The following is a 24,511-nucleotide window of genomic DNA, read 5'->3' as shown; positions in this document are numbered from 1 at the left end:
ATCTCTTATAATTTCCTAGTTATATGCATTTCAAAATTTTGCCATACCTTGGGCCGCTTTTCTAAAAGGATAGGTCGGAATTTTGGACGTATGGACTCGATTTTTTTGTTAGTTAGACAACTAAATTATCAATAACATATAAAAGGCTTCAGAGCAATATTGATTACGAATCCAAAAATAACCGATTTTCAATTTAAAAATTAAAACAAGTAAGAGTGCTATATTCGGCTATGCCGAATCTTATATACCCTTCACCTTTGTTGTGGATGCATTATTATTTTTTATAATTAGTATATATGTATGTACATTGCCCACTTTCAGCGTACAGCATCCTAAATTTATCAAGAACACAAAAAACAACAACAACGCCAAACGAAACAAAACACCAAAAGAAAAAACAAAAACAAAATACGCAATCCAATGAAACCAACACACATCTAAACATACGTTTAATTGTATAAAAAACAACAACGCCAAAAGAAACAAAACACAAAAGAAAAACAAAATACGCAAAGCATGCACATTCAAACATACGATTTGTTGATTTTTTGTCAAAAAAAACAACACACAACCAAACAAAAGTTTAGTTGTACAAAAAACAACAACAACGCCAAAAGAAATAAAACACAAAAAAAAACAAAATACACATCCAACCATACGTTTTGTTGTTTTTTTGTCAAAGCATGCAATACATTGCGTTTTTTGATGAAATTTTCAGAGGTTGTCTCGGATTTTTGCTCATATCTCCGTTATTTATGGACGGATTTTGCTGATTTTAAATAGCAAAATTCTCGAAAGTATGTCTGACAGAATTGTTGAAGATTTGGATCCCGGAGATATCTGGGGCCTTCAGAAAATTGATTTCAACAGACAGACAGACAGACAGACAGACAGACAGACAGACAGACAGACAGACAGACAGACAGACAGACAGACAGACAGACAGACAGACAGACAGACAGACAGACAGACAGACAGACAGACGGACAGACAGACAGACAGACAGACAGACGGACATGGCTTAATCGACTCCGCTATCTATAAGGATCCAGAATATATATACTTTATAGGGTCGGAAATGAAAAATGTAGAAATTACAAACGGAATGACAAACTTTTATATACCCTTCTCACGAAGCTGAAGGGTATAAAAATAGTATATTTTTCGTTTTTTTGGACAAAAACGTGACTTAACTCTTTTTTTATTAAAAAACTACTTTCTTTAAGAACGTATAACAATTATATGTTTTTCTATAAAGTTTCTTTACGGAGAACATTTTGGTATAAAAAACGTCTAATTTTTCGAACATCGAACATAATTTATCAAAATTTCAACTTTGGGCCACATGTTCTAAAATCCCAAAGCTGGAATCAGAAAACGGAAAGCAGTTTTGGAAACCCTGATGTTTTCCCTATTTATCCCTAAAGTATTTTCCCAGACCCGAAGGAAATGTGGACCCTATAGGTAAAATTGTAAAAACCATTTTTGGGATTTTTGCTCAAATTTTTAGGAATTGCGGGATTCCCTTTGACCTTTTGACAAGTTTTCTTACACCTGTTATTTAGAATGAAAAACTTAAAACACGCTGAAAATTTCATTGAGTTGCGCTAATAAATAAAGATTTTATTACATATTACATATTCATTAAGTTTCTAAAACTAAAATTTATATCAAAATTTTAATAGGATTGCAAATATTAGGAACAATTTGATCCACATTCATTCCGAGCTATATTTTCTTGTTTAGATAAGTTAATTTTTTGTCTTACAAAAAAATTTTAAGTCAATATCTTAATTAGATTCAAAAATATGCCACTTTAAACTCCGCCCAATACAAATTTTATCCCGATCGGACCAGCCGTTTAGAAATGCCAGATTTATTTCCAAAAAATTTCGATTCTGCCACACTGTGCGATGGAATCATCTCACAAACAAATACAAATCTTATATTTTGGAGGGCATTACAAAATTAGTAAAACGTAGGACAAAGTGTAAAGAGCTCAAAGGACAAAAACCTGTGTTTCACTCAAAAGACCCTTGTAAAATAATGTTAATTCATTAAATTCTATCTGAAATTCGACATATAGTTATATAGGTCCCCACAATAAATGTTCTTTATCGGTCCTCAGATGAAAATAGTTTGATGTTATGACTTGAAGAGGATGGCGAAGGATATAAGGAGTAGGTATAAATGCATGCCCAAAACACTCACATTGCCACAAAATAAAACCCCATATAAAATAATCTTATCTTTTCGTAATTCATTTAATCGACTTAGGGTTTTATGTAAATATTAAATTTTAATTATTTAAACATTAGATTTGACTTCGCCGGCGAATAACAAAACATTTGCAGTCTTCTCCACAATCAAATAGGCAAATGGACGATCAACATAGAAACGTGTAGGTGATGCCTTATTAGTTAAAACGGCTGTTGTAACAGCACCAGCTTCTGTGCCCTCCTCATTCACAATGATGCGTGTGGCATGGAAAATACTCGAAACATAATTATCTCTGGCTATCTTATCCAAATTTGCTCTAGACGAATCAAATAAGTCTTGAATGCCCATCTGTAAATAAAAATATCACAAAACAAATGTCAATCAATTGTTTTTAAAAATAAATACTCAGCAAAAACAAACAAGAAACTTACATTTCTTAAAATAGGACTCAATGTGAAATGAGATTCCGTTGTAAATTTAGGTATAAATACTTCCACCTCAGGTTTGTCATCATCATTGTCATAGTATTGTGCAGCAACCTGGAGTTGTTGGTGAATTTGTTTGATACCAACATTTGCTAAATTATTGATAACCCTGTTCAGCTTGACACCTGTAAAATAGATATAGATTTACAATATGTTAGTGTAAACGAAGTGTTAAAATTTCAATGCTAGTTAGATGATTTACCCCTTTTTGGTAGAATAATTAACATGGACAAGCGATTTTCTTTGCCATAAGGTAGTTCGAGAACATGAGCATCCAGCTCTTTGACGTTGACATAGGTGAAGAGACCCATTTGTGTCATCATTTGTACGTCACCCAAAAGTTTGCCATCTTCATCGTGAAAAGGTAAAGGACGTGTTTTCGAGGATTCGAAGGGATACTAAAAATAAAAGTTTGATTGTTATTTAGATTGTATTAAAATTTAAATATACATATATAATAAAAATTCTTAAAACTTTAGTTGATATTACTCGTATATTGAAATTAAAGGAAACCACTATTCTCTTAAAGGTATGTATGCAGGAGCAAAGTCTTTGCTTCTTATAAAAAAATATCTACAAATAGTAATATTTATTTAATCTAAGGGATGGGTATTTTCAGTGCAAATAGAGCAGAGTTAATTTTATAAATAGATCAGAAGCTAGGATATAAATTGAAGAGACGGACTGTTGTAAAGGCACTTGTCTATTTCATAATGAACACGGGATAAAGTCTTCGAACCATCTTCTGATTGATGCTTATATGTTTATGTATGAGATACTATAGGGATAAGGGAGTTCTGTAAAATACTATTAGGAACACTTGGATTTTTGGCTATAATCAGGTGGCACTCCTGTCAGTCATCTTATATGCTACGTATTCTATTCAGCGTAAGGAAGAGGTTTCCATTCAGATCAGTTTACCTGAGTTTCCATGTTATTAGTCAGGATATTGAGAGTGTACTCTGCTATAACAATTTTAAATGCAGTATCAGAAGATATGCCACAGACAATATTTTAAAATAACTGAAATAAGATCATGCAAATTTGACACCAGTAAAAATTCAAATTGAATCCGACCCGATTTTATTGAGAAACGCGCTAATAAAGCGTATGCAAGAGGAGACAGTTTTTTATATTCTCCTAGACTATCTGACAATTCATAACATAACTTTAGAATTTGTCAACTTAAAAATTCTTATTAATGGTAATACTGAAGTTGATCCTCATCTGTGCAGCTTAGTGTTAGAGAATGATGTTGAGGGGTATTAGGATGTTTGTGATATAGGATAGCCAGTAAGCACTTAAGGTTATATTTTCCCATGATGTATCGCCCGGGTTTGTCATGGACTGTGTTATATCTTTGTATGAACTCGTTGCTCATTATAGGCTGCCATTAGTGTTAGAGATTTTTGCTTTCATAGAGCTAGCATCTTTCTTTGGAATCCCGCAGGGAAACTTTAGGGAACAAATTCGGTCTGGGTGGAATCAGAATTGGCCCCACATTGCGGTAACTTATATGGGTTCAGGCAGGCCAAATGATTGCTACTTTACTGCCAGGAGGACGATACTTAAATAGATATCACTGTGGAATGAGCGAATGGACTGTTTACAGAATATTGCTGTCTTATATAAAACCAATTTACTAGACTAATGTTGGACCAAAACAGTGCATCTTTTGAGAAAGGCACAATGAGACCCTTGATTGCGTGCTTTGTTAGTGTCGCTGTGGCTCTGAAGGCCCTTAATCGGCCTTAAAGATTTTGTTTTTGCCTCCCATCTCCAGTACGTTAGTCAACACAAATGAACTACAAATGAGAGAACCAAATTTTGGTCACAACAAGATTTTGCAGTCACAACTAAACAATTCGAGCATAACTAAAAGATTGGAAACACTTTCGTTGCAACAACGAATGTGTTTTCTCTCTGTCAGTATTTTGTCAAAGACGTACTAGTTATATGCTTCGTTATAATGTTTGGGAGTAAAATGTCAGGCAATCGATCAGCTCTTGGAATGATATGGAAATGATAGCGGCAAAAAAATATTTTATCCATTCTCTATTGGTGTATACAAGCAGAGAAAAAAAAATAGTTGGGCATGGTTACTGTAACCATTTCAATATTGTTACAAGTTTTTTTAACTATATTATAGTCACAGTAACCATTTATATGATTGTGGTAACCATATATATGGTTACAGTAAACAAATATATGTTTGTGACAACCATTCATATGATGAAGGACTTATCATATTATGTTGTTCTCGGCTTAAGGCTTATCATAATCTGAGAACAACATATTATGATAAAATTATTCATCATAAATATGGTTGCCACAAACATATATTTGTTTATTGTAACCATATATATGGTTGCTACAATCATGTGAATCGTAAATTAACCATATTATGGTTACCACAATCATGTAAATGGTTACTGTGACTATAATATAGTTAAAAATCTTGTAACACTATTTAAATGGTTACAGTAACCATGCCCAATTATATTTTTTCTCTGCGTGTAGATCGCTGTATGTTCTTTTGCGATCCTTCCTGATGAGGCGCAATTGATTACAAAAATTTCGTAATCTCAGCGAAATGCTCACACATTCAAAATAAGCAAACCACCAACTATCACAAAGTCATCGGCAACATTCCTTACTACCTAAAAGAAGGAGATAAAGCTCAATATTGGCATTGCAGTCGTTTGAGTACAAATCCGATAATACATCTTTAATTTGTTCATGACGCATTTGAGAGCCTCTTTATCTGCCAGAAACCAACTCCGAAGTAGAAACAAGTTTCTTGTTAGCCGGCAGATCTTTGGTCATGAGCGAAGAAAATTTATCGCCTATGTGCAGGAATATTATCCCGTCAGTAGTCAACTAGGCTGCACCATTGTGGTTTTCTTCGTTGATTGGACAAAGATAATCACCCTTATCGTGGTTGGCGTAAACGTCTTACGCCTACGACTGTTTCGTACTAGCTTAAAGATAAAATGCAAACGGTTTCTTACTAAACTGTCATAGGCGTAAGACGTTTACGCCAACCACGATAAGGGTGAATTAAAACCTATTCTCTCTCTACAAGACGATTGGTAGGCCAGTGGTAAATAATGCTTCTCCAGTGTGTAATCATCGGTTGAAGGATAAATATTACTAGCTATAAATGCGAAAATTTAAGAGCCGTCACAGACTGCATTTCCGAACATATACATGAGAAACTGAGGTCATGAAACACAATACCTTGTTGGCGAAACAGTTCCTCCTATGAACTTGGAGATTAAATGGCTACAACACCACACAGTTAGAGTCTCATTGATACATGTAAGGTAACGAGGAGAACATAGAGATACATGTACAAAATTTATTGGCTAGGAGATCTTGGGATCTTTGAGGGGAATTTTTATTCATTCTATAAATTACGCGGTTTCAAGTCGCATCATCTTTATGATAAACAAATGCGTTCTGAAATACTCAAATAATAACAGTTGGAGTGTGCTCCGATACATATCAAAGTCCTTCGTAAATACGAAGAGTGGACATATAGATATGCGAAGAATTTACTGAATCATACACAGAGAAAACAGATTCGTAATGGCAACCGAACTTGTTGCCAATCAAATGATTCTGCCTTGGTGACCGAATTTTACAGTTGTGGATACAAAATTTTAGAACTTGCAACAAAAATTTGGTTGCTTCGGTATGCAACCGAATCATTCGATTGGCAACAAATTCGGTTGCCATTACGAATCTGTTTTCTCTGTGTAACTTTCGATGAATTTGAAAGGAATTCGTAGAGATGCCAAATAGCAGAAACAAAAAAGAACCCATGTGTATGTAAGAATATTTCTGGCGTTGATTAATGTCAGGATGGTGCAAATAATGAATGCCTCTTAACAATTCTCGCCTTGACAGTGTCATTCCCTTGTTATACCCAGACTGTATTCAACTTCCTAGTCAACTAAACTTCACTTTGCCAAGTAGTTTTGTGACTGAGGTTTTAAAACTTGGTCTAAAACATGTGGTTTTTTTATTAACAAGTTTAGCATAGACCGCAAGTTATGCTATGCTTGAAACCAGGGTCCTCATGACTCTCGAATATCAATCAACTACGCTTCTTTTTGATCAGTTTAATGATAAACTAACACGACTGAAGATGGAATACTGTGTCTTCTTCTATAGACCATGCTCAGAGTCTTCATAACTTTCGCATATTGAATTGAGGGTTGTAACATATTTATTTTCGAGTCCATCATATTTTTAACCCTTTAACGACGAAGAATTTTCCGCGGTAAATTTTTTAATTTTTTTTGCGGATTCTTACTCGGAAAGGCGACATTACGAGACTAAAGTGTTGTCAAAATTTAAAAATTATTACTTCTTCTACGAGAAAAATCATAGGACATATGTGTCCCATTCGTCGTCAAAGGTAAAAATTTGGGAACAAATGCATTGAACAATTAGAGTATGGCTTTATTTACATTGCAAAATCAATAAAATTGAACAATGGCATAAGGTGTTCCCAAACCTAAAGCGGCCAAAGAATTTTTAATTAAAATCCAGAGGAAAAAAGACAATCAAAATTACGTTTCGAAAGCTTATACCGACGACCTTGATTGCATATTCGGGCAGGTTTTATACCCAGCAAAAAGGTATAATATTTTCCATAAGTGAAGCAGATTTAAAGCAATGAGTATCCATAAATTGGCAGAAATAAGACTGTACTCGTCTACGATGGAATATATTCAGTACCGTTTTTGTCCAAGATTATGATTCGAGGTAGTTTTGAAAGTATTCTTTCAAGCTTAAATTTTGCTATCAATGCTGAACAGCTAAGCCGACCAATTATACCATTGAGCCTTAAAAATACGACCAGTAATAAATTATTTCAACTTAGCATTTGGTCTGTCTTTATACGATCATATGGTAAAATTTAAGGGCCGCAGTATATGAAAGACAAACCCATAAGCTTGGGTGTAGTTACAAGTTTAAATTGGTTGGACAAAAAACTGAATTGATAGTCGAATAAACACAATTTGTTTCGCATGTAGAAAACAAAAGTGCTTTACTGGAACAGAAATTGTTTTGAATTTTATCACAAATAAGTTCGATTTTGATTTAGATTTTATGAACTATATACAGCATCACGTACATAATTTTAAATTAATATTTTGTGTTTTTTTAATGTTTTTTACTGAATTGTTTGTTATTTCATTGTTTATCAATTATAAAATATTAAATTAAATAAAATAAAAAAATGTTAAAGAAAAAGCTCCTTTATTTTTATCTTTGACGCTGAATATTACACGAATGTCCCATCATATTTTCAGTCCCCCCGGGAAAAGTATAGTACCGATTCAAAATGCGTTGGTCAATAAATTTACGTAAGGCATTGGTACATCTAATACTAAAAGTTTAACTAACAGTATCAATTAGAACTCGAGATATAAGAAAACTAAAATTGTCAAAAAAATATACGAATTTCTGATTTCTTAAGCCAAACTTAAACAACATAACCTTATTATTAACATTAACACCAAAGAACACATTTGTTTTTCATCGAGCAACACCGCTTAGATCAAAATCCAATGAAAATTGTGGCTGTAATGACGAAAAAAGCAAATGGGATATATGTGTCCCATTCGTCGTCAAAGGGTTAAGCATATCGCGATCCTACTATTACTTAAAATTAACTTCAGTATTAGTCAACATGAATTTCCATAGTAACAAAAATCTGTGTTAATTATATCAACTCTCTTGAAAACAATACTTGCCTTCCATTTTCCCTTAAAATACAGCGATGAGACCATTAAAATATTAGCATCTTGAAAATCTTGTGGTGTAACCGTATATGGTATCAGACCTCTGGTAGCCTCTCTAATATCACGATTAATCTTGGTAAATGTATTGTTAACATCATCGAAATCAACAGGTATTAAAGCTGAAGCATAATCACGTTCAATAATGTCCTCATAATCACGACTAACTGGTTTATTGATGTTCGTGAATAGGGCATTAAAGGAGGCCACTTCAATGGTGGTGGTATTAACACTAAAATAAAAGAAATTAAATTATTTAATTTTAACTCTATTTATATATTTTATTTAACAACTAACTTACGTTAAATAACGTGATATTAGATGATATGCCGCCCTAACAGCATTTTGATCATTGCCTGTATGCAGAGTATTACGCAGTTCTGTTAAAGTTTTGCCGCCAGCACCTTCGGTTAGTAGTAGCAAGAGTGACCACACTGCAAAGGGTGAAACCATATAACTGCGATTGGGCACCGAGGTATGTGCATCAGATATTTGTTTTAGGAATTCAAGTGAAAATTTCTCAGCTCCTTGTGATATTTGTAGAGAGTCCTGCAGTGCCATTCGGTTTGAGTTAATTTTAGCTGTATTACCAGCAGTTGTAGATAGAGTTGCAAATACCGGAGGACCTTGGGCATTTATGTGTGAGAGCAGTTGTAGTAGTAGGCATACTGAGGCTAAAACTGTAAGTAGAATAAGATTTAAGAATAAGTGTGATAATTGTGAATATTATTAAGTTTTTTTGGAAAACTAGAGTCTTATTTCCATGAGCCGACTAATGAGAAGGTATATTTAGGATTTATGAGCAGAAATATGAACTAAGAGTAATATTAAATTCGATTATTTCTACCAGACTTTAAACAGCTTGATCTGATTTAATTGAATTACTCATTAGAGTAGTAGTTATATTCTTTCGTTTATAACACTGCTTTGTCCCGACATTTCGCTGGGTCAGGTCCAGGAATCGATATATATCGATTTAAAGTTAGTAAGTATCGTATAGGGAAAATTGTAATCTATTTGGCTTTTCATGAATTTTGACCATTTAAATGTCCGAATATCGCAAAGTTATGTTTAGTAAAGTTGTTAAGCTCAACGCCGGCTACAACATAGTCAATAAAGAAAAGTGTTTTGGTTTTCATTGAGTGGGAGCCTGAAAAATCAGATTTTCATAATTTTTTCGTTAGTTATCTTACAAAAAAATTAAAATTTTCCCTATACGACACTTACTAACTACAAATCGATATACATCGAATCATAGACCTGACCCAGCGAAACGATGAGACAGGTACAAGTCTTTTTTATCGATCTAACTTTTCCCAGTGGACAGAATCCCCTGTCGATCACTGACCTCTACCATTTGTCGCATTGTGTAATAAACCGTAAATTTTAAGCATCTTAAAATATAGAATACAAACAATTGTAACCATGAGCCCAGCTTCACAGCTACATTATCTGAACAAAACAATCTGGGATTTACCATCATCAACGAAATCAATTTATTTAAATAGAAAACATAAAACAATTGTTAATGTTAATATGTATGTATAAATATTGTGCGGGTAATCCCACAGCACTTCCGAAAAGCGTTTCTCAATTCATCGGAAATTTAAAGTCAAACATCAGAAACAATGACATTCTTTAATAAACAATCATAGCTGTATATTGTTTTTGATTTTGAAATAAAGTTCAATGATAATGTGAGGGTTAAGTACACACAAATAAGTATAAAGGAGTATATATTTAAATAAATTTTGTGTTTATTTTGCTTGTAAATAAATTACAAAAATATTGAAACAATTCACTTGATAAGAAAACTAGTAAAAGTGATTCAGTTCAAACATGTTCGAATCTCAATGCCATTGGCTATAGCAGTGAGATTTGAAAAATATAAAATCAGTATATGAATGTATATGAATTGCAAAATGAGAGAAAAAGAGAAAAGCATTACGCATTCACTAACTTTATACCTACCATAAAAATAAGGGGGAGGTATATTGGGTTTGTCATTCCATTTATAACATATCAAAATATTGGTTGTAGAACCAAAAAGTATATATCGCTCATTTGCTGCAACAACGTCATAATTAAAAAAAAGTCGTTTCAATCGGTCCTCATAAGATTCTAAGACGATCTAGCTATGTCCATCCCTCAATCTGTCTGTCTGTTGAAAACAAGATTTCAAAAAATATTCTCTATTGATTAGGTTTGTTAGCTATTAAAAATGGGCAATATCGGTCCATGATTTCACCTAGCCCCATACAAATGACCCCCCGAATTAGCTGTAAGTACTCTGAAATTATACTGTAAAGTATGGAAAAAATCGGGGAATATTTTGTTGTTTGATTTTTCATGTATTTATGTCTCTCTAACTGTGCAATCTAAGAATTTTCCGCCAGACTGCCTCAGCAATTTTTAATTATCCATGACCTATTTAAGTGGTTGATATTTACAAATGATATATTTCAGTCTTCTAAATACACGTATTAATTTATCAATGTATTCTTTGAATTACTGCAAATAAATTAACTTAAATTAGCACAACAGTTCTGTAGAATTTTTAAATAATTAATTCAAACCTCAATATTAATAAATTAAAAATCTTCGGAGATAATAAACACTAAATTATATAAATTATAGTTGATATGGACAACACTAAATTAATTAAAAACAAGTTAGAAAGTATAGTCGGTCAAGACCGACCATATAATATCCTACACTGATGAAATGAGCAACAACTTTTTTTTAATTTTAATAATTTATTTTCGTGAATGGTTTCGGAAGTTGTTCTTATATGGGAGCTATGACTAATAATGGACCGATCGCCATGAAATTAGATCGTGTGGTTTATGTTTATATGAAGCAGATTCTGTTGAATTGTATGCCAACATTTTTAAAAGATTTATGCTCGTTAAAGTGATTTTCAGAAGCTATGGAAACTATCAATAATTATGAACCGATCATCACAAAATTAGGTGACACGACTTATGTATATATAAAACTTATTTGGAGCGAAAGAGACCTATATAAATTAAACTTAATGCCCGATAAAGTCTTACTTCGGGAGGACATTTCAATGGGGTCTAGGTGAAATAATGAACCGATTATAGCCAACTTAAATAGTATTCGTCCTTTGACCGCAAGAAATACATGTGACAAATTCGTGGGTGTGAGATTAATATTTTTGGCGTTACAAACATCAGCACGAACGAAATATACTCTCTAAACTGGTATACAGTATAATAATTCTTTAAACTTTCGAGATAAGAAATCTAGGTCAATATACCAAATTTACAAAACTTTATGATAAGCGAAGATTGAATGAAGTCTCATATAAACACTTAGTTTTCAAAGTTAAGTCTGGCGCCTAATCACTATCACTTGTGAAAACATCACTACACACTTAGTTTCAATGACAATATGAAATGAGAATGCTGGTCTTGAGAACGTTCAGGAAAGTTTTTGCAAGGACAACTCATTTGAAGTGTTTCTGTAATTAATAAAAGAAAACATAATAGCTAGCTCCTTGAATAATTTTTGTAAGTCAAGATTATGCAAGACTCAGTACGATTCTGGCTAAGAGTTACTCTAAACCAACTTACATATGTATAAACTCTCAACAGAACCTAATGACATTGTGCAGTCCCAAATAGATATCCATAGTCTGAAGACAAAACAACATTTACATATATAAACGACGCTAAACGAAGTTTGTGGTTATTATCTTTCCAGATCAAAATTTTGAACTGCAACATTGACTCACACATAGAGATGCCAAACGGGGAATCCCGTCTCCGAAAATCCCGGAATTTTTTAATTTTAAATCACGGGGTTTTCGGGATTTTCCAAATCCCGTTTTTCATAAATAAACAGGGGAAATTGTCATTTTTGTATGCCTTTTTCATGCATTTTGACATTCTACATGCCCGAATATCACAAAGTGATGTTCAGCAAAGTTGTTAAGCTCAACTCCTGCTACAATATAGTTAATAAAGGAAAACGGTTTTCATTGAGTGGGGCTCTAGAAAATCAATTATTCACCTTTTTTTGTATGTTATCTAACAAAACTCAATTTAAATCCTCTTCAAATGAAACTGATTTTATCTCAGATGATGAGCTCGAACAAATTTAAAATATTTCGATTTCTAAAAGTTATTAATAAATGTAAAAAACCCAAATAACAATAACGAAACCAAATTATAATGTAGATTTGCAACTTGCAAAAGAAATAGATCATTTTATTTCTGAAGGAACAAGAGGAAAATACTTGCAGTTTTGTTATAACTATTTGCAAACGGGTTTGCCAATGTGAAAAATTTTTTCGTCAGCGGCATATGTCGGAAAAAAAATTCGTTCCAGAATGGCAGATGAAATCATAGATGCAATAGTATTCTTAAGAAGCTATTTAAAATAAACACTATTTTTTTTACAAAGGTACTGATTTTTACCAGTATGTACATTAGAGTGCTCCAAGATTGTATGGACGAAAAAAACTTTCTAGGTACGGGCCGTCCCCCCCTCTAGAATTGTTCTATGTAATGTAGAAACACGTTGTGTAAAATATTAGGATGATAGGATAACGTTAACTGGTGGCGCAACGATGCTGAAGTTTTGAGGTGCATTTACAAGGGGAAAATACGCAATTTTTTCAGTTTTTGTAAAAATTTTGCCATTAAATAATGACTTTTACAATTTAATTTAAAAGAATCGAAATATGTACGTAATTGTAGTTATAATAAGATATAAAAGACAAATATTGGTGAAAAAATTTCAAAGTTATTAAAAAATCGCCAGGCCATTAACGTGTCTCAGGCCTCTAGAACAAGAAATTTATGAACAAAATTAACATATTTTGAGAAATATTAAAACGAAAGCTGATTTTTACTTAAAATATATCCATACTTACTTGTATATGAGTTTTTGTCCTCGTAGGATACCGTTAACCTATTCGCAGGTATGACCAAAAAAAATAAATTTTTTTAACGGCAGTTTCAAAACTCCAATTTCAAATTTTGAAAAATGTTGTTAAACAAATTTCAGAATTTTTTGATCATCACATGGGGATTTATTAACAACATAATAGGGAATAAAAATGTGAAAAAAGTATGTCAATACCTCCTATAGTTTTTCCGTACCTGAGATATAAATTTTGCGATTTTCGAGAAAAACTAATTTTTTGGCCAAATTTTGGGGAATGACCAGAATTTCCTTACTGTAATGATTTTTAAGTAAAAGCTATTCAGAATAATATAGTCCAGATAATTTTAAATATAGATGAAAGTTTTACTAAAATCGGAAAACTTTAACGCTTAAATCTTTAACTCTTAAGGGTTAATTTCCATTTTTGTACTGTTATTGTGAATACTAGACTTCATTTTATATTTTTCTTAAGTTTCATCAAAATCGGCCCAAAAATATATAATATTTCGCTATCTTCCCATGAGAAATTCCAAATATTGACCTTCACGATTTAAGGGTTAAAGTTTTTCGATTTTAGTAAAACTTTCAGACTATATTTCAAATTACCTGGACTATATTATTCTGAATAGCTTTTACTTAAAAATCGTTACAGTAAGGAAATTCTGGTCATTCCCCAAAATTTGGCCAAAAAATTAGTTTTTCTCGAAAATCGCAAAATTTATATCGCAGGTACGGAAAAACTATAGGAGGTATTGACATACTTTTTTCACATTTTTATTCCCTATTATGTTGTTAATAAATCCCCATGTGATGATCAAAAAATTCTGAAATTTGTTTAACAAAATTTTTAAAAATTTGAAATTGGAGTTTTGTAACTGCCGTTAAAAAAATTTATTTTTTTTGGTCATACCTGCGAATAGGTTAGCGGTATCCTACGAGGACAAAAACTCATATACAAGTAAATATGGATATACTTTAAGTAAAAATAAGCTTTTATTTTAATATTTCTCAAAATATGTTAATTTTGTTCATAAATTTCTTGTTCTAGTGGCCTGAGACACGTTAATGGCCTGGCGATTTTTTAATAACTTTAACATGTTTTCACCAATTTTTGTCTTTTATATCTTATTATAACGACAATTACGTACACATTTCGATTCTTTTAAATTAAATTGTAAAAGTCATTATTTAATGGCAAAATTTTTACAAAAACTAAAAAAATTGCGCATTTTCCCCTTATAAATGCACCTCAAAATTTCAGCGTCGTTGCGCCACCAGTTAACGTTATCCTATCATCCTAATATTTTACACAATATATTTCTACAATACATAGAACAATTCTAGAGGGGGGACGGTCAAAATTCGCAATTTTATTTTTTTGGAGCACTCTAATGTACATACTTTATTGTTATGTACTCATGCAAGTATTTTATGCTTTTTAGTGTCATAAAAATTAATTGCTAAATAAAAAATTTATTTTCAATTGTAAAGACATAATTATGTACGTTTCTTTCTTATAATTTTCGGGATTTTAGATTTCCGGAAAATCCCGAAACCCCGGGATTTTCTAAAATCAGTCCCGATTAGCATCTATACTAACACATAAGTAAGCGAATTGTGGGAATTCAATAATCACTGATAATTTAAGCTGGGAAAGACATTCACATTCTATAAACTGAACTTGTAAATTAACTGCATTTAAAGGAACACAAAAGGAAATAAAGTAATTAAATGGATTCGTTGAGTACGTGAGCGTACTTAGTCATAGAAGCAAGAGAATGAAATGGACTTAAATACCGCTTTTACTATTATATATAAAGATATCATTGAAATTTAAGGAATATACGATGGCATATTTTATATACATCAACAATAGAGGTCTTGAAAACAGTTAAATATCTTATCGGGGACTTTGGAACCCGAGATAAATACCATTTTCTGGATGAACCTGTTATATTTCCGAAAGGGAGACATATAAGCATAGAGAACATAGAGCGGAAACTCAAAAAAAACTCAAACAAAAAAATTACTCAAAAAAGTTACACATACGAGTGTTGTTTTTGTTTTCACATAGGTTTTTTACTAATACATTCTCACCACTTAGGTTTTTGACAACTGAGTTAGGTCTTTGACAGGAGAGTTTCCTCTCTATGTGTTTTCTCTATGCCTATAAGCTATATTTGAAATAATATTCGTGGAGGCATTGTTAGACGACAGTCAGGCAGTTATTAAAATGTTACACTATTTCTTCTATTCTGTTCAAATGTTATACTAGTTAGGGTCGCTGCTCAGAAAAACAGTTTCTTAGTGACAAACGAATGATGCAGTCTTAATGAGAGATTTTTTATAGTTACGACTGCAAAAGGAATTAGTTTTCTTGCATATAGAGATTACTATGATAAGTGTGCTAATCTACGTAAAATGTGGGCCAAAAGCAATGAGAAACGCACTATTGCTCATAATTGAAAGTAACTGAAAGTTGGAAATTTCTAGCCTGATGGCAGGGCACACTTAGAAAGGTGACTGCGATGAAACAGCTGATTATTTTTTTTATTCAGTTTGAATTGTCAATTCACTTGTGGTTGTTGTAGAGAAAAATACAACAAACCCAAAAGCAAAAACAACAACAGGCAATTTGACAGTTCACCTACTTTTTAACAAAAACAAAGTACCTGTTTGTTTTTGTATTGTTGTAGTGATGCAGTCACCTTTCTAAGTGTGCCCTGCCTGATGGCATAGCTTAATGGTGGTTGCACCCTCTCAGCGAATCTCCAATTATTGACAGATGACAATCATATATTTGACGATATTTCTAAGATTTTGCGGAATGACCTTGACTACGCGGTAGGTTGAATCTATTACTCATAATACTAGTATCTGATAGTGATCTAGCAAACTCATATCGATTCTATTAGACTGCTTGCGTGCAGAGTGATGTCACGTATACAACTTAACTAAATAATAGTAATAGCAAGAGCTGTCATAATTGAATTGCTGCAACATTGTAATACAATTAATTTGTAACGGATATTTAATACGCCTACTTGACAAAAAACCCCGCTAAGTCGCAATACACATGCATTTTAGAAGAGATGAACCATTTTTAAAAGTATTATTTAACCGTGCTGTTAGGTTAGAAAAAACGAATGATAGATTAATTGACCATTTGGTGCATATAAACAGCTAATGTATAAAACAAGAGTGGAATTTTTTTATACCATTCACCATGTTTGTAATTTCTACATTTTTCATTTGCGACCCCACAAAGTATATATATTCTGAATCGTTATAGATAGCGGAGTCGATATAGCCATGTCCGTCTGTGTGTTGAAATCAACTTTCTGAATCCCCCAAATAACTTACATACACGAATGATACATCAATATCTCCAAAATTCTTCCGGCTCGGTTGCTATTTAAAATCGAGAAAATCGGTCCACAAATGGCTGATATATATGGAAAAAAACATGACAACCTCGATTTTTGACATATTTTGACCCATATCTGGATTGCTAAATCATTATTATAAACAATATGGATATCTAATGATAGATATTTCAAAGACCTGTGCAACGACGTATATATAAGTAAGTTGGACCTACAATGGACCAAAATTTTTTTTCACTAAATATTAAAAAAAAAAATTTAAAAACTAAAAAAAAAATTGTTTTTAAATTAAAAAAAAAAATAAAATTTAAAAAAAAAATTTTAAAATTTAAAAAAAAAAAATTTAAAAACAATTTGGAAAAAACAACTGGAAAAAAATTTAAATTTTGTTTACCTAAAAATATTTAAAATTTTTATTTTAAAGTATAGTTTGGTGAAGGGTATATAAGATTCGGCACAGCCGAATATAGCTCTCTTACTTGTTTTGAATCAAATATGTAAAAGATAATTGTGAGATCCCCCTTTTTCGATTTTTGTTGTAAAAAAGCACAAATATTTGTAAATTTTTTAATAGAAAATACGTGTTTTTCTTACGACATGGCAAACTTCAAAGAAATTGAAATACGAGAACTGTTCAACGCAGAAAGTGACTCCGATAATTCAGATTCGGAAGTTGATTCTATTTCAGAAAATATATAAAACAAACTACACAGAAAAAAGAAATACATAATTGGATTGAAGTTTTTAATAAATATTATTAATCGAACATAACATTTTTTCCCAAGCTATTTTCATACAGAATAAGAACATGTTCATAAATATTAAAAAATTGTAAATGACGGAAATTTTAGCTTTTTTCTCATAAATTTTTTGATATTTTATATTAAATAGCATTACAATTGTATCACGCAATGATTTAGTTCAAACATTTTTGTATAATATTTTATACATAATTAATCAATAAAATCTGAAACATAAAAAATATCAAAAAAAAAAATTCATTACACTAAAGCATTTAATTTTCTTCCAAAAATGCAGTTATTTTTTCGTATATTTTCTCATGTTCTTGCTGAAAATCATAAAAACATAAAAAAATTTCAAACATTTTTGAGTAACATAAAAATATACATATGTATGTACATAAGGGTGGGTAGATTTTTTTCACGAAAAATCGTATAGCAGAAACGAAATGGAAAATTCTAAGAAAGTTTCATCATGAAACCATAGCACATAGGTCTGGCGAACCACATTTTTTGGCCAAAACTCAAAACTCCTTTTCCTATATTTGTTGTTAGAATGTGGTAGCAAACACTTCAGAAAAACAAAAAAAATATTTTGTTTTTACAAACTTCAATTAACCGTTATTCTATGAAGGGAGAAAGTTCAATGTTTTAAGTGCAGTGGTAAACTGGAAAACGTGGTGTAATTTTTTGTTTTCTTTGAGTCACATGTTACACGAATATAAAAAAACTTTAAATCAGTTAGTTATGGATATTAATGACGATGGTAAGTAGTTAAATTTTTAATAGTGAAATATTCAATAAAAATTATGGTAATAAGAAATTACATAAAAAACTTGCATAACCTAAAAATCAGTGATTTTAACTTTTTATAAAAAAAAAATAGTATATAACTTATATAATTTCAACCGATTTCAACCAACCAAAAACGCACAAAATTACAGTGATATTTTGTGCTTACGAATCATCAATAACTTTCTGCTAGTTTTTGCTTATTTTGAAGAAATCAATTTTTGTTTCAGGAAACTTTTGCTTCAAAAATTATAATTTAGTCATAATTATATAATGTATATAACATATAAAATTTCAACCGATTTCAACGAACCAAAAACGCACAAAATTACAGTGATATTTTGTGCTTAGGAATCATCGATAAATTTCTGCTAGTTTTTGCTTATTTTTAAGAAATCAATTTTTATTTCAGGATTTACTCAGAGTTTGGCAGAGTGGAAGTAAAAAACTAAAAAAAAATTAAATTATTAAAAACTTAATAAAATTTATGTTTTTTGTTATTAATTGTATCTTTTGTATGAATTTAAGTATACAAGTGAATATTTTAGTTTTGGCCAAAAGAGTGGGTCGCCAGACCTATGTGCATAGGTCTTAAATCAAATCCTATCTTGCGCATTTCGTCTTTTTTATCCAATGTTATTTCAGTATTCATTTTTTTTTTTATATTTTTTTTTATTGGATAAAAGACGATAGGATTTGATTTTAAATCTATGGTTTCTTGATGAAAATTTCTTAGAATTTTCCGTAGATTGCGTTTCTCCTATACGATTTTTTACATTTTTATCGCCCATACAATTCGACCCGGCCTAAGTACATATGTACAATAGGTTGGCCCTTAATAAACGAAAGTTGGATTTTGGCCATTCTCGCCCCCCAGTTTGGTGAACATTAGTAAAAAAATCATCCCGAAAAAATGTTAGGTAAATCGGTTGGGGTTAAGACGTGCCGCAAGCCCTCTGAAGTTTTGAGATGCATTTATAAAGGGGAAAAATGCATTTTTTTCAGTTTTTGTAAAAATTTTGCCATTAAAAAAATACTTTTGCAATTTAATTTAAAAAAATTTAAATGTGTACGTAATTGTCGTTCTAATGAGACATAAAAAACAGAAATTGGTCAAAAAATGTTATAGTTATTAAAAATTCACCAGGCCATTAACGTGTCTCAGGCAAATAGAACAAGAAATGTAGGAACAAAATTAATATATTTTGATAAATATTAAAATAAAAGCTAATTTTTTACTTAAAATATATCCATATTTACTCGTATATGAGTTTTTGTCTTCTTAGGATACCGTCAACCTATTCGCTAGTATGACCAAAAAAATAAAATTTTTTTAATGGCAGTTTCAAAACTCCATTTTCATATTTTTAAAAATTTTGTTAAACGAATTTCAGAATTTTTTGATCATCTCATTGGGATTTATCGAGAATATAATAGGAAATAAAAATGTGAAAAAATTATGAAAATATCTCTTATAGTTTTTTCGTATCTGCGATTTAAATTTGGAGATTTTCGAGAAAAACCAATTAAGGAGTGAGATCGAAAAATTCTTAACACACGTTTTTCATTACATTTTTTAACCCAAGTATTATTTGAATTTTTTTTTTGATCAAGTTACCTTTGAAAAACATGTCAGTTATTATGTGTAATGTCAATTATATTAATTTTTTTGTTAATCTGATTAAAATGAGTGACCAGAAAAAAGTGCGTACTGAAATTATTAAATATTTTCAACAAAACCCAACTTGGTCTTACAAAAAGTTGGCCAAGCATACAAAGGTCTGCCGTCAAACTGTTTCCAATGTTATTAAACAGTACCGGGAGAACTTGTCAGTTGATAGAAAACCTGGTTCAGGTAGAAGGAATGGTCCACATGATGTTTCTAAAGCCAAAAAAATAGAACGCATTTTCAAAAGAGCTCCCAACACATCCGGTAGGAAAGCAGCCCGGTTAGCTCAGTGCTCGGACTATTTGGTACGAAAAGTTAAAGCTAATGCAGGTTTAAAAACATACAAGGCTCAAAAAGTTCCTGACAGGAACGCTACTAAAAATTTAGAGGCCAAAAACAGAGCACGGAAATTGAAGTCAAGTTTTATAAAAAAATATTCTTGCTGCATAATGGATGACGAAACGTATGTTCTGGCAGATTTTTCGCAACTTCCAGGTCAAAAATTTTATGTTGCTGATGCTCGAGGGAATGTTGAAGAAAAGTTTAGGACCCAAAAGCAGACAAAATTTCCCAGAAAGTTCTTGGTATGGCAAGCAATATGCAGTTGCGGCAAAAGAAGCCACTCATTTGTTACAACGGGCTCTATAAATACCGAAATTTACATCAAGGAATGTTTACAAAAAAGGCTGCTTCCATTCATAAGACTTCATAATGTGTCCACTTATTTTTGGCCTGACTTGGCATCCTGTCACTATGGCAAACAAGCCCTTGAGTGGTACAAGAACAATAATGTGGTATTTGTACCAAGAGAGGCAAATCCTCCAAACTGCCCGGAGCTAAGGCCAGTGGAGAGATATTGGGCTCTTGTTAAAAGAGAATTGAAGAGTACAAAAAAGGTGTCCAAAAGTGTGGTAGATTTTAAACGGAGATGGACTACATGTTCGAGCAAAGTGACAGAAAGCACTATAAAAACGTTAATGGAAGGGTTTCCGAAAAAGGTTCAAAATTTCATCACTAGTGATTAAAACTATAAAAATAATTTTTTTTGTAAATTGTAATAATAATTTCAATCAAATAAAAAAAAAATTAAAGCTGTAAGTTTAGTGGTTTCTTTTTTATAAACATATATGTATGTTAAGAATTTTTCGATCTCACTCCTTACTTGGTAATGTTTTGGCGAATGAGCTCTATTTCCTTACCGTTATGAGTTTTAAGTAAAACCTATTCAGAATATTATAGTCCAGATAATTCTAAATATACTCTGAATGTTTTACTGAAATTGAAAACGTTAAACCTTAAATCGTGAAAGTCGAAGGTCAAAATTTTCAATATTTGGAATTAAGCCTGGAATTATAGTCAAGCAATTGAATTACAGTTGTATTACACTTTATTTCAATAGCATTCTCCAGTAAAAAGGAAACATAAATTCAAGCCATATGTTTTTTGTTTGAAAATATTAAATTTGTTCAAATATTTTTCAAGTTTAAAGTATAATTAAATTTGCATTCAAGTCAAATTCCAACAAAATGTTCAAGTGCTTGAATTTTGTGTGGCGTTGGTGCTTATTGGGGAACAACTTAGAATCACTTTTTGAGTCGATTTAATTTTGAAGATATTTCTATGAAATTTGTTATATACATTTTCTTCGGTTATGGACGATGCCCATTTAAACTGGTTGAAACCGGTTCATTATTTGACCTACCCCCCAAACAAAAAGAAGTATCTTAAAACTGTTGGTATCTGCATAAATAAAATTTATCGAACATTAGTTTCATATAGAAACATGGGTTCCTAATAGCTATCTTGCAAACCCACTACCTATAATTGATCATAGGTCCACATTACCGAGCATAGATCTCTTAAAAATTTTATTATCCACATAAAATTCAACAGAAATAAGTTTGATATAGAAATAATTCACACGACCCAAATTGATAGCGATCGGTTCATAACTAATTGAGAAAAAAATTCTGTGTAGGGCTTAACTTGTTTATACATAAACCGAATTTTGGGCAAAAGCGAAAAACAGGTAGCGGCTGATTAAATGGACCAAGTTAGGTGAATGCTTTAAATTCTTAGATGTTACTCCATTCTTGACTAAAACTCAACAGTTGAAAAATTCAAATAATCTGCAACATAGAGAAGTAATAGATAAACGTTTGGAACGAACGAGTTTTGCAACCAGTATTCGAAACAAACGAGTTTTGCTACAAATCATATATCATCGAACGAGTTTTACAGCATAGTATAGCCCACAAGGGAATTTTATAATTCTACTTTTCTATATTTTGATATTTAAATATTTATTTAAAGTTATGGTAATAATAGTAAAACAGTAATTTTAATAATTTTTTAAAAGCTTTAGAAAATAAAAATTTGAATTTCTAAACTGATAAGGTGAAATCTTCACCTTCAATGTGAAAAAAAAATGTATTCTGCATTAATTTTCTACATATCGTGATCAATATTATTATTATACAAGATCATAGCATTAAATTGTAGGTCATTATATCATCTTCAATTTTTCCCAAGGCGTTTTGATAATCATAATTTTACTTTTCAATTTTAATCTCCACACGGATGGAAATTAGGTGTGGATAAATTTTATTAATTGTCTTTCCTTGCTTACAGAACGGTTTTGGGGTGTAAAAGTTGGTTCTGTAATTAATCTCCCACCGCAGACTTAACAGTCCATTCAGGGTTTCTTCTATTATCATTCTCTTTGAAGTTTTGAATGTAAAATGAAGTTGACCTGGTGTTTTCAGCACAGAGGATAAAGCAGTTTTACCTCGCTTCCAGTAGTAAAAGTTCAGTAATTAAGATCTTAACAATTTAGAAATTAGCACACTTCAAACAGAATGATTAAAACGTTGAATCAGCGAGTTTTGCTACGGAATATGTATCCGAATATTTTTGAGAAACTAGAAATATTAATAATAAATTTCAAACCCTTAGGTCCTTTTGTTTTGGCTCTATCGCACTTAAAATTCAGTTGATGTAGTATTTGTCAAGTATTTGTCTTAAATAGCTGGCTGTATGATACTTATTTGGTGGAACAACATTTCAAGTCATGCTAATAATTATAAATTTCGAGGAGATTTACTGCCGGCAGTTTCTTGAATACTTGAATTCTAAACTGAAAAAAGATTCAAGCATAGATGAAAGTAAAGAGACACAGAACTAGTCACGTGACTGGTTCTTCGGGATAGGGAACGGTCTATAAAAAAATGTACAACAAAGTAACTTGTCACTTTAAACATTGTTATGTTGAGAGTAATTGACACATTTCAAACAGTCTGTAAAATATGGCTGAACCAGAAATATGCCGAATATATACAATAAGACACATCCATCTTTAACTTGTCTTAGGACTAGTAAGAAGTTTGTCACTAATGTTTTTAATTCCCATAAATCGTAAACAAAGATAACGGCAAACATTTTTAAAAACAACATCTTCTAATTATTCGACAATGACATTTAACGGTATACAGACAAAGGCTGACAGACAGGTAGTTAAAATATAAACACACAGATAAATAAATTTGGAAATATTATTTTTGGGTTTTTTCAATGCTATACAGGTTAAATAAAAAACGTAAAACATTAACACAAATGGATGCAAAAAATCTGATCAATAATCACACAAATTATTTATATATTTATTTTATGGCTTTTGTTTTTAACTTATATACGTACACACAATCATACAAATATAAGTTTTTTTTCGGGTATTTTTTTAAATGATTTAATATTTTATGATGATGACTAAGTTGTTTTTATTTTAAATAAAAAAATCAGCAAATAACCTTTATTAATTTGTAACTAGTTCTCACCTTTGTTATAAATTAACATTGTAATTGTTGTTGTTATTTTTTGTTTATAGCTCAATTAATTGATTTGAGTTGATTTGATTTGTATGTATGTCTAGAAGTATTTTCACACCACACAAACAAAAACACAGTGATTGAAATTTAACTGCTTTCAACTCAATTTATAGATTTGTATAGATTAAAATAAATTTTTTATTCTAATTCCCGGTATTTATGAGTGGAAAATATGAGAAATCTTTTCAAAAATTAAAAAATAATATTAGATTAATACAATTTGTATTAAATAAAAACAAAATCTCGTTCTGTATGCTAATGAAGTTGATGATGATAAGACAAGATTGTAGCAACTAGTATGCGTTTTATTTTTATTTATTTTGTTGTTGTTTCTTTTTATACGTGTATTTTTTCACACGCCGATTAGTTCACATACGCTACTCGCACTGCTGTAGCAACCACAACCGCACGATCTTAGAGACGAGTTAACACTAAATTGTTGATTTTTATCAAGCTACTCTCTAAGCTTAGTTTTGATGTAGAAAAGCTTTGAGCTTTAGTACTCTAAACTTGTTGTGGTTGTTTAAGAGTTACCCACTTGCTTGTTTGGCGGCGGGATCTTTAATAATATAGTAGTAGACAGAAATTTTATTCAAATATGT

At 31.3% G+C, this 24,511-nt stretch overlaps 1 protein-coding gene across 1 annotated transcript; it reads right to left on the bottom strand.

The window, feature by feature from the left end:
• Positions 1 to 2,240: 2,240 nt before the first annotated feature.
• On the bottom strand, positions 2,241 to 24,328 carry LOC135951801 (serine protease inhibitor 77Ba-like). Its single transcript, XM_065501525.1, has 6 exons — positions 23,859 to 24,328; positions 8,823 to 9,201; positions 8,477 to 8,753; positions 2,908 to 3,103; positions 2,652 to 2,830; positions 2,241 to 2,568 (listed from the first exon to the last, which is right to left on the bottom strand). Exons 1-6 carry the CDS (start codon positions 23,875 to 23,877, stop codon positions 2,308 to 2,310), a joined length of 1,311 nt encoding a protein of 436 aa, XP_065357597.1. The 5' UTR covers positions 23,878 to 24,328; the 3' UTR covers positions 2,241 to 2,307.
• Between the last annotated feature and the right edge of the window lie 183 nt (positions 24,329 to 24,511).

The sequence above is a fragment of the Calliphora vicina genome, chromosome 2 (genome assembly GCF_958450345.1).
Source record: "Calliphora vicina chromosome 2, idCalVici1.1, whole genome shotgun sequence".
NCBI lineage: Eukaryota > Metazoa > Arthropoda > Insecta > Diptera > Calliphoridae > Calliphora > Calliphora vicina.
The sequence above is the reverse complement of the archived record's forward strand: the minus strand, read 5'-3'. Positions and strand labels throughout refer to the sequence as shown.

Excerpts from the sequence above, each read along its gene's own strand:
- LOC135951801 (XM_065501525.1), bottom strand. Across the intron at positions 8,754-8,822 it reads CTAATATCACGTTATTTAAC|TGTTAATACCACCACCATTG; the intron begins GTAAGTTAGTTG and ends CTTTTATTTTAG. Across the intron at positions 3,104-8,476 it reads ATTTTAAGGGAAAATGGAAG|TATCCCTTCGAATCCTCGAA; the intron begins GCAAGTATTGTT and ends TTTTATTTTTAG.